Source organism: Moschus berezovskii, chromosome 1 (assembly GCF_049115385.1).
Source record: "Moschus berezovskii isolate FMDL1 chromosome 1, NW_MosBer_1.0, whole genome shotgun sequence".
Classification (NCBI taxonomy): Eukaryota; Metazoa; Chordata; class Mammalia; order Artiodactyla; family Moschidae; genus Moschus; species Moschus berezovskii.
In genome coordinates this window covers 23,977,550-23,989,366 of record NC_142460.1, presented here as the reverse complement: position 1 = coordinate 23,989,366, position 11,817 = coordinate 23,977,550, and the positions used below count along the sequence as shown (strand labels likewise).

The 11,817-nt window shown below is 38.6% G+C and overlaps 1 protein-coding gene across 1 annotated transcript; it reads right to left on the bottom strand.

The window, feature by feature from the left end:
- Positions 1–3,710: 3,710 nt before the first annotated feature.
- Positions 3,711–5,055, bottom strand: CLDN8 (claudin 8). The gene has a single exon (XM_055421531.2). The coding sequence runs from the start codon at positions 4,858–4,860 to the stop codon at positions 4,183–4,185; it is 678 nt and encodes a 225-aa protein (XP_055277506.1). The 5' UTR covers positions 4,861–5,055; the 3' UTR covers positions 3,711–4,182.
- Between the last annotated feature and the right edge of the window lie 6,762 nt (positions 5,056–11,817).

Below are 11,817 nucleotides of genomic sequence, written 5' to 3'. Positions count from 1 at the left end.
AGGGTGAGAGGGTTCTGTGACCAGTGAGTCACTGGATGGCTTGGAGATGACATTTATCATGCAGGAAGCTAACTCTGGGAGAGATGTCTTTGGACAGTATTATAGTAGGAAGAGTACAGGTTCTTGAATTAGGGGATTTTATATGTATATATATATATATCTTTGAGGCTCAGTGTTCTTCTGATTTCATCTCTAACTCATATGTAATTCATAGCATTCTTAGAGGTTTGATGGGTAAAGAAAGAAAAGATCAAACACCTGGTATGTGTGTGCTCAGTCGTGTCTGACTTTGCAGCCCCATGGACTGTAGCTCGTCAGGCTCCTCTGTCCATAGGATTCTCCAGGCAAGAATACTAGAGTGGGTTGTCATTCCCTTCTCCAGGGGCTCTTCCCAGCACAGGGATGGAACTGGTATCGCCTGCATCAGCAGGCAGATGCTTTACCACTAGCATCACCTGGTGGGCCTGCAATAGAGACTACATTTCTTTTTTTTTTTTTTCCATAGCTAACATCACATTTATTTATTTTGTCTTTTAAGTCTTTTTTATTTTTTTTTTACCTTACATTAATATATTGGTTAGTTTTGCCACACATCGACACGAATCCGCCCTGGGTGTACATGTGTTCCCTTTCTTGAACCCCCCTCCCACCTCCCTCTTCCCCATATCTTCCCTCCAGGTCATCCCCGTGCACCAGCCCCAAGCATCCTGTATCATGCGTCGAACGTGGACTGGTGATTCATTTCACATATGATAATATACATGCTACAATGAGACTACATTTCTTACTCTTGTCTCTTCTTGTTAGAAGACTAACTCTTTGAGAACAAAAACTGTGTCTTGGCCATTACCAAACACCTAACACTTAAGGTAGGCTTCCCTAGTGGCTCAGAGGGTAAAGAATCTGCCTGCAATGCCGGAGACCTGGGTTTGTTTCCTGGGTTGGGAAGATCTCCTGAAGAAGGGAAAGACAACCCACTCCAGTATTTCTTACCTAGAAAATGCCATGGATAGAGAAGCCTGGTGGGCTATAGACCATGGGATCACAAAGAGTAGGACACAACTGAGTGACTAAACACACACATAACACTTAAGGTAATGTACCTTAATTGCAGTTTATGCAGTGTGGGAGGGGGTCATTTTGGAAACAGAGTCAACAGAAGTGGTTCATGGTGGGGGCAGCAGGTGGTACAATACGAAAGAGAAAATACTCCAGCTGTAAAGTGACAGCATGAAACTATATCCCTTACTTCCCTGTCATTTGTTTTGTATGTCATGTGGTTTCTCCATAAAACTACATTATGAAACCTCCTGCACATAACTTGCCACCAGCCAAAGCACTTCCTAACCCCAGTGCCTCTCTTTCAGGGTACTGAAAAGACATTTGGCATTGGAATTATTCTAGTTTCTGGATGTCTGTTTTATAACTGTTAGCATACTGGTTATACACTGATGTTATTGTGTGATAAAGTTTGCTGTTAAGATTATAAGATAGATTTTCCTTCTTATCTCTCATTATCTGCTAAGGCATTTGGATTTACCTTATGGACAACTAAGCAGTCTTACAGATCTTATGGGCAGGCCGTGATGGCGTCTGATTTACTATTTTTTTTTTTTTTTATTGGAGTATAGTTGCTTTACAATGTAGTTTCTGCCATACAGCAAAGTGAATCAGCAACACATGAACATATATCCCCTCTCTTTTGGATTTCCCTCCCATTTAGGTCACCACAGAGCCCTGAGTAGAGTTCCCTGAGAGATACAGCAGGTTCTCATTAGGTTATCTATTTTATACATAGTAGTGGATATATGTCAATCCCAATCATCCCATCCCTCCCTTACATTTTAGAAAGAACTGAATTGGGAACGTGGAGTGTAGCTGGAGGAAGGAGATCCTGCAGGTGGTAACAGAAGGCTAGAAGATAGGAAAGAGAGGAGGCATTAGTAAAGTGGAAAGTTGGAGAAAGTTTCCAGAGATACTCAACAGGTGAGCATCAAAAGGCTTTACTCAAGGAAAGCCAGTAGTGTTATAATTCTGTTTAAGGGGAAAAACATGTAAATAATAAACTGAGTGGGGCCATTTGGGAGAGCTTTCTAACTGAAAATAATGTTGGATTAAAGGCTGATATTCAGAAGATTGGGTATGTTTTTTCCTTTTTTCTTTTTCTCCAAGATACTCAGTTTTTCTTTATTTCTGTTCTCATTAATGTTTTGACCCAAGAGGGCAAAATTGTCTAGGATAGCTTAGTATTTAGTTATTGGAAAATCACCAATCCCAGAAAAAACACTGAAAGTTTTCCCAACTAACAGTAGTTAAACAAGTTATTTTCACATACAAAAATCAGTTCGTAAACTAGACATTGCTGAAGAAACTCTACCTTCACTGAAGAAAAAGTGTATGAACTATGAAATCAAACAGTCCTTATTTTTATCTCCTGACACTTATTGATTAACCAACAAACTGTCTGAGGGCTCCTCATCTGTAAATTAAACTAATCATATCAGTCTTATAAGAGATTTAGTGATATGATTCCTATAAAACAGTAAAGGTCTTAGTTTATAACGCATGCCCCTAAAACATTACGCACTACTATTAATTAATACTATTTCTCAGAGACAAGGACATATCTTGCTATGGAAAGTTTGTACATAAATAGCTATTACATACATAATATATGCAGGATATAGGTTTTTGGAACCTATTGTATTATCTTAAAAATTACAACAATATTATCAACATCAAATACTAGTGTGTGAATCCAATCATTGTAAATATATCATGTTAAATGATATATGATACTCTGTACTCTCAAAAATTAATGCTGAATCTATCTTTATCTTTAAAATGTAACTTTGAAAGCCTTTTTTAACTGCAAAGCTGAAAATATCAGGTTTTTAAAAACTCTTTACAAGTTATTAAAATATTTAAAAACTGAAGAAAAATGAAAGATATCAAATTAATATAAAAAGCACAGTTTATTAATGCAAAAGATATAAAGCAGATACACGTAGTCGATTAAGCTAGAAAAATGTATATACAAACTTTCAAATCAGATTAACAGTTCAATCAAATCTGCGGGAAAACACAAAGATATAGTATACATGTACCTTAGTAAAACCGAACAAAATTGGAAAAATTTCACCTTTGAAAACTGAAATGACAATTTTGACTTAAATGTCCACATATAAGAAGATGAAGCTCACAAAGGACAACTTGGTTTTATTTTTTTGGTAATCAAATAAAGATATAGAATTTTTCTCTTCTGTTTTTTATATTAATGAAAGTCCAAAGTCTCTATACAAATATTTATTAAAATATTCATATATATATAAAAATTTCTTGTCAAAATGTATCCTTCTCCAACCGCAAAACCTTGAGGAAAAATATCTTCACTTTCCTGAAGTCTTTAATATTTCTTAGACTATAGCTTTATCTTTCTTCTTAATATAGCTCTGGAAAATCAGTCTGAATGCAAAGCCCCTTGACAAAATATCTACCTTTTAAAAGATGACCATTTAATATACAAGAAAAGGAAGGCCTCTGGGGAATGAGGAGAAAGGAATTCAGATTTCTAACTCCTAGGATGAAAAATGAGATATTAAAAAGCCATTTAGTTCCCTTTACCGTGCTGAGTAAAGCTTTCATTTTAACCTTCATAATAAATGAAGCGCGTTCATCACTAAGCTGTTTTTAAACAATTAATATTAACCTTCTTCAATCGTACCCCTGGTTCCCCTGAAAAGCAATAGTTGCATTCTATTTATTCAGTGTAATGAATCAGTGTTTCATTTAAAATAGGACTATATAAGCCTGTCTCTACTTATGTGACACAGAAATGTCACTCTCATCTATATACATAACGCTCCGTCATAGAGAAGTCACAGTTGTAAAATAAGTGTCTCTAACAACGTCATTTTGAAGTAACTAATAAAAGAAGAAAACACATGAACCATTTCAGAAAAGAAATTACTGTTCTTTCTAGAATAATGAAAGCAATGTGTACAATTTCTCATTCAGCTGAAATCGATTATAGAATCATAAAGAGCTGATGTAATTAGTTCCTGTGATTAATGCCAGGCAGTTAAGAACAGCCAATCAATGTTCCTTTGGGTCTCAGTTTTGGAAAGAGTGGACGTCTATGTCATCTGGGTGGCTTTCTAGGTAGTTTAAAAAGAGACATAACTACACGTACTGACTTTTGGAGTACACACTCGGCGACTTCTTTCCGGTGTGATAGCTTTTCTGGGTTGTTCGGTGGGAAGGTATGGAGTATCTGTAGCTACTGCTCTTCTCATGGCAACAAGAAACACAACAGAACAGCGCCCCTCCAACAATCAGCACCAGGGCCGTGGTCCAGCCTATGTAGAGGGCTTCTCCCAGCTCCCGTTTTTGGGCAATATCCACTATTGGGTTGTAGAAGTCTCTGATGATGGAATTGGCAACCCAGCTCACGGGGATGAGCACCACGAGGCCAGTGATGATGAAGCTCACGCCAGCGGTCAGCAGAATGTGACCTTTCACCGTGTCGTCGTCCCCGGAGCATCTGGTGCACTTCATGCCCAGGACGGCCGTCATGAAAGCCAGGAAGGCGAGCACGGAGGCGGCACACATCAGTCCTCTGGCCGCCTGTAGGTCCGGAGAGAGAGCCAGCAGCGAATCGTAGATTTTGCACTGCATTCTGATGTTAGCATGCCTCATGCAACTCATCCATAGTCCTTCCCAGAGGTTTTCAAAGACCACAATGTTGCTTCCAATGAAGGCAGACACTCTCCACTGAGGCATGGCCGTGACAGCCACTGTGCCCACCATGCCCACACCGCCGAGCACCAGTCCCGCAATTTGCAGGGCGTAGGCAGCCATTCTCCTCCACGTTGGGTTTTATCCGACCAGGCGCCTGAGCCGATGAGCCTGCTCTGAAGCCAGGTTCTCTGCGCCCCGAGGGAGAGCAGTTTTCCTGTAGTAATGAACTCAGAACTCAGTGTTTTTTTTCAAATAAGAGCTGCTCGGCTACTTCTAACTAGATTAAATCCAGCGTTGGCTGGCCGAGGTGCCCCCAGCTACTGACTGTGGCGGGTAAAGTTACAAATCAGGTGGGGCAACTTTCTCAGCCAATAAGAGGGGGGTGGTGACTCAGGTGTGTCTAAACCCACAAGAAATACTTGGAAGGACTGGACCTGCACATAAACATTCTTTGTACTTCTCAGTTGTCCAAGAAGACAGCAGTATGTTTACCTGGGGGCATAATTAAGATTGTTTGCACAATCATCAAGAAATGTACCAGTCCCTTGAGATGTGAAAGTTGTACCTTGAACTGGCAATTCTGAAACTTTGAGTAAGGGCTGCTGTGACTAAAACATAAGCTGCAATCTTTGCCTGAGAATTTGCTAGGATTGTCAGAAAGCCAAAGTGAAAGGAGACCGGGGGATTGATAGATTGCTCATACATGAGAAACCACATTCTTTGGGACACATATGATCCAAGTGGTTGATTTAATTTGTCAGTGACTTCAAAGCAAGCTTGACTGGGGTGAAATCAGGGAACAGATCATGGCAAGGGACAAAATAAGGCTAAAGTAGTTAAATACATAGTCTTGTTCTCCTCCATGGCACCAAACACATATTGTTTTTTTTAAGCTAGGGAAACCACTCATTGGTATATATCTGATACTCTTAATTTATAAGAAAAAAAATAAAAACAAGAGAAAAAAGATCCATGTGATTTTCTTCTGGTTTGTTTTTCTGGATTCTTATGTAGCAAGTACTCACAATAGTAATTAAATGATGGATTGACTTACAGGTTGCTATCTCATTCTGCAGCTTTATCTTTTCTGTCTTCCTAGACCTAAGCAACTAGAATTCTGCAACTGGTGTGAGTTTTAGGTCTATACAAATGGCTGATATTTCTAAATAAAAATTTATAGGACAAAGTGACTATATTCAGCAAATCAACTGCATTTGTCAATTACATGTCTTTAATACCATGTCTGCAAGAGGAGCAGGATGTGCCTTGTGCTAAGTCATATTCAACTGTTTCCATACAGTAGGAGGTAGAAGCCCGTAAATGTAATACATTTTTGGACCTTTTCTTCTCAAAATAATAATGATGACAGCAATGGAATTAAAATAAGCATTCGTGTTGATTTGGGAAAACTCCACCAGCAGTTTTCTTTTGGAGAATACCTGCAATAAACTGTCCTGTCTTTCCAAAGTTCAAACTTTAGTTTCCTTTCATTTTTTCATTTAAAAAAGATCCTTTATTTACAATTTTACTTCTCTGCTTCCTTGTACTAGCTTAACTCAGGGTTAACTCATTGAAGGGTGTTTTTCCTGCTCATTTGTTAAACTTTGAAAATTTAATGTTCCAAAAAATCTGAGTAGTTCATAAAGAAATAAAGATTTATAAAAACAGTACTTTTAAGGAGGAGGGTAAGTTACCAAAGTAAACTGTCTTATTAAAAAAAAAAAAAAAAAAAGGAATGTCTAGTAGGCCAAGCTGTTCTTATTTTATTAGAATGAACCTGTTGAAATTAAGAAAAAATTAAAAATTCATACTTACAGTAATTTTCTTCATGTGTTGGGCTCATTTAAAAATGAACTTAGAGCATATCCCTCTTTCTAATAAAAAGTATAGCATTTTCTCTTTCAGACTTGTATCAGTTACACATTTTTAGTCAAGGGGGAATTAAGTTAAACTTGGAAAAATAGTCTCCAAACCATAAAAAGAGAGTTGAAATCAAAACAGTAGATTATTATTTTTATTATTATTATTATCACCTTGGTTTGCCAACCTGGGCAAAGGGAAGGACAACACAATTGGAAAATGAAAAAAATATGACGTAACTGGTTGAGATAGTGACAAACTAAAATAAAAAAGTATATAAATATATATATTTGAACTTGAGCAAACTCTGGGAGATAGTGGAGGACAGGGAAGCCTGGTGTGCTGCAGTCCATGAGGTCATAAAGAGTCGGACACGACTTAGCAACTAAACAACAACATAGACGCATATATATATGTGTCTATATGTATTTATATTTGTAGGAAGGCAAATCAAAATTTCTTTTCTAAATTTGTGTGTAATATATATTTTTAGCAGCTCTGTTGGAACATTGCAGAATATCCCCATAAAACAGGAAAACTTGGGACAGAAACTAGAGATCCATTGTATTTGAGAGCCTTGGCCTTTATAGGAACTGCCTCCCAGCTATGGATTGATGTATCTGTTGACTTTGTTCACTATCAAATCTCTCTTCCCTGAAGCATTCAGCTTTACCAAGACCTTATTTCACACAAAAATATTTTCCTCATTCCAAAAATATTATTACTTCACTCCTGAGATTTTCTTAGCCAAAAGATTAGGATCAGAAAGAGAAATCAGCCTTGGGTTAGCAATAGAATAATTACAGAGTTAGCTGTCCTGTCAGGAACTAGCCCAGGGCATTCAGAAAGGTTTCTTAAGTTAACCCTATGATATTCTGAAATAACTAGGCCCCAAAGGGAATGAGATGGCTGGATGGCATCACCGACTCTGTGGACATGAGTTTGAGTGAACTCCGGGAGTTGGTGATGGACAGGGAGGCCTGGTGTGCTGTGATTCATGGGGTCGCGGAGAGTCGAACACGACTGAGCGCCTGAACTGAACTGAACTGAAAGGTCAGAGGAAATGCAAAATATAGGGAAGCATGTCTACGGACAAGTTTTCTAGGGACAGAAATCCCAAATTTCAGAGCTTAAAATGTCAAGTTCAGGGCTTCCCTGGTGGCTCAGTGGTGAAGAATCTGGCTGCCATTGCAGGAGACATGGGTTCGAGCCCGGGTCTGGGGAGATCCCACTTGTTACAGAACAACTAAGCTCTTGCACCATAATTACTGAGGCTGTGCTCCAGAGCCCCCAAACTGCAAACACTGAGCCCACATGCCACAACCACTGAAGCCTACACACCCTGCACAGCTGGTGCACCCCAATAAGAGCAGCCACAGCAGTGAGAAGCCACAACAGGAGAGTAGCCCCCGCTTGCCACAGCTAGGGCAAAGCCTGAGCAACAGTGAAGACCCAGCACAGCCAGACACAGTAAATAATAAAATGCTTTAAAGTCAAGTTCATTGTTTATATTTTCTATAATATAATATTCTTGAGAAGATTAACTTGCCTCCGTAATTCAGAGAGAAGTAATGGTGAGAGAATTAGCAGATTAATAGCATTTTTTAAAAACTGTTCTTTAATTCAGAGCAACAGAGACACCTACTCAGGTTATTCTATCATTTCTATTTCCATTTCTATGGAAGAACTAAAATATTACTTAGAACCTACAAAGACTAGCATGTTCTTGTTGACCCTCTGTGTTCCCTTGTTCTCTGGAGATCTCCCTTTTGTCTACATTATCAGAAACTTGATTTAAGCTTGGCAATTAAATTTACCAAATTAAATTTGGTCCTGACAAATACATAACACATGCAAATGCTGCCACTTTATAAATAATAACACAAAATATCACTGTCACATTGCCCTTGCTTTTATTATCCTTATTGTTCCAGCAATTAATCCCTAACCAACAACTCTTTAGTCTGGGGTTCCTATTAATTTTCACCACTGCTTGTAGTAATCTTTGTTTCTGCCTATCAAGCTGTTGCCAATTTCTATTGTTTTCTGGATTTGTTTTTGTATTTTTTTTTCTTCTGTTGTGTTGCGAGTTTTCAATCTGTGTTTATTTTTAATTATTTTTGACTGTCAATTAACTGCACTTGGCTAGCCATCTTGTCCTGAGGAAAAAAAGTGTACACATCAATAGGCTCTTTGTTTGTTGTTCCCAAATTAATCTTGGACACTGCACAGGTTCTCGAACTATCATCCTATTTGTCCTTAACAATATTCTCTGTTCTCAAAGTTCCATTAACAGTTCTCCTGTATTCGCCACCTCTCTATTTGTTCTGCTTAGAAATGAATTCTTCTGTATATACGTGTCACATCTTCTTTATCCGTTAATCTGTCAGTGGACACCTAGGTTGCTTCCTTGTCCAGGTTATTGTGCATAGTTTGAAGTTTAAGTAGGTCCCATTTGTTTATTTTCGTTTTTACTTTCGCTACTTTAGGAGGTGGGCCAAAGAAGGTCTCACTGTGGTTTGTCACAGAGTGTTTTTCTTAGGTTTTCCTCAAAATGTTTTATAACTCCTATAACTTCCGTTTAGGTCTCTTATCAATTTTGAGTTTATTTTTGTGCATGGTGTGAGGCAGTGTTCTAATTTCACTGTTTTACACTACCATGTGTGGGATGGAGAGCCAGTGGAAAGCTGCTGTACAGCAGAGAGAGCTCACCTGGCGCTCCTTGATGACTTGGTGGTACAGGGGCCTGTGGGAGGGAGACTAAGGAGGGAGGTGATGCATGCATACACAGAGCTGAGGCAACTCTGGGAAGCTTGTGTGTGCTAAGTTCCTTCTTTGCGGCCCTATGGCCCGCATCTCCGGTGTCTCCTGCATTGGCAGGTGGGTCCCTTACTACTAGTAACATTTTATACTCCAATTAAAAAAAGAAAACAGTAAACAAACGCATTAAAAATACATTTTTAAAAAAATGAACTCTTTTCTGTATAATAATTGCCATGTTATAGTTCAGACTGCTTTAACAAAATACAATAGACCAGGTGGCTCAAACAACAGAAATTAATCTTTCACAGTTCTGGAGTCTTGGGACGTCTGAAATCAGGGTGCCAGGTGGTGGAGTTCTGGTGAGAGGCCTCCCTGTGGTTTGCTGACCGCCATCTTCTTGCTTTGCTTTCCTGGCGACTCAATAGTAAGGAATCCGCTTGCCAATGGAAGAGACACAGGTTCAAATCCTGGGTTGGGAAGATCCCCTGGAGGAGGAAATGGCTACCCACTCCAGTATTCTGGCCTGGAGAATCCTATGGACAGAGGATCATGGTGGGCTACAGTCCAGGGAATCACAAAGAGTTGCAATGACTTAGTGACTTAACAACAATAATTTTCTTGCTGTGCCCTTACAGGGTAGAGAGTGAGAGACTATACTCCTTCCTTTTTTTATGAGGACACGAATCCCACGAGGACCCTACTCTCCTGACCACATCTAAACCTAATTACTGCCAAAGGTCCCACCCCTAAATTTCTCCTACTTTTCATCGCATTTTTTAAAAATTAAAATCTGAGTTTCAGTGAATTCTGACATTTTGGGGGAGATAGGTGCATGTGCTTTATTGAGTGTAGTGTGTGTGATAACCCCACCAAAGGGCAAGAAATCCACTGAAATCTTTTCCTAAGATAATTAAGCTATACGTTGTGGGAAACTTTCCTCTAAATTATTGACAAATTGACAGGAACCATCCTACTTCTTCTTCTCTCTTTTTTAATTTTTAGTAAACCTTTTATTTTTGTTTTAGTTCTTGTTTGTTTGTTTGGCCAAGACATGGGGCATGTGTAACCTTAGTTTCCCAACCAGAGATCAAAACTCTGGCTCAGATGGTAAAGAATCTTCCCACAATGCGGGAGACCTGGGTTTGATCCAAGATCTCCTGGAGAAGGGAATGGCAACCCACTCCAGTATTCTTGCTTGGAAAACCCCATGGACAGAGGAGCCGGTGGGCTCCAGTCCGTTGGATCAGTGCAAAGAGACAGGCATGACTGAGCAACTAACATTTTCACTTTCACTTCACTGCATTGGCAGTGCAGATTCCTAACCACTGGACCACCAGGGAAGTTCCAACTATCCTACTTCTAATGATTTTTGATTTTTGTTTTTAAGAAGCTGAAGTTTATCAGTAATAATAATAGCTACAGAGTATTAAATGGTCCCAATATCACAGGTTACTTGCATTCACTACATCTCACATTTAAAACATCCCTATGAAGAAAGGCTTATTAGCTCCATTTTATAATTGAATAAATTCCGGAAACACTGTGCCTTTTCTAAGGCCATACCGCTTTGGTTTGCCAAATCCGCGGATATGGAACCTAGATTCAGACCTAAATTACAGGCTGTGTCCTGTCTTGCCTACAATCTCTTGAAGGAAACTAGAGAAAGGGACTCTCTTATATGAACACATATGATCAAAGTTAATGAAAAACCAAAATTTGTCCAACACATTTTTTTCCCTTGTAGCACATTATAGAAAACTATGCATGGCCAATCTTTGTGGGTTTATTTATTTATTTTTTTGGTCAGATATCTGATTCCTTGATATTTGAAATGTATTTTGATACTCTATTCAGAGAAGTTTCTCCTGGGGAAGTCACACCACAATTATATTTATTTAAAGTTTCAGAGAGTCCCCCACTCAGAAGTCATTATTTGGCACCCCTTTCTTATCTGTTTCTCATTGTCATCTCCATCTCGATAGCTTCCTAGTCAGACTGGGTCATGGTACTTAATGATCTAATCAATGCCGGACACGTATCTGGCTGAAGGGGAATTAAACCATTTTGGTGCAATGAAATGAACCACTTCGTGTATCAGTGCTTTCAGCTTATTGTAATCCAAGAAAACTTTCTTTTGCATTTTACAGAACTTATTAGTGATCAACAGAGGAATTATATGAAAGTTACTTTTATTTGTCCACTGAAATTCTTCTTTCCAGTGGCTCAAAAGCAACTGTTTTATCTCTGACATAAAGCCAAAATGAAAAACATTTGTAAGTTGCATAAAACAGTGTTTTACATGGTTATTTGTGGAACTGCTTGAAAACTATTTTCTTAATCTTTCCATTTCATGTCATAATATTTTTCTACTAAAATGTAAAGAATGATGTGCACCTTTGAATGATAAAAGCAAAGGGTCCATGACAAAATTTAGAAACAAAATCATCATCTCCC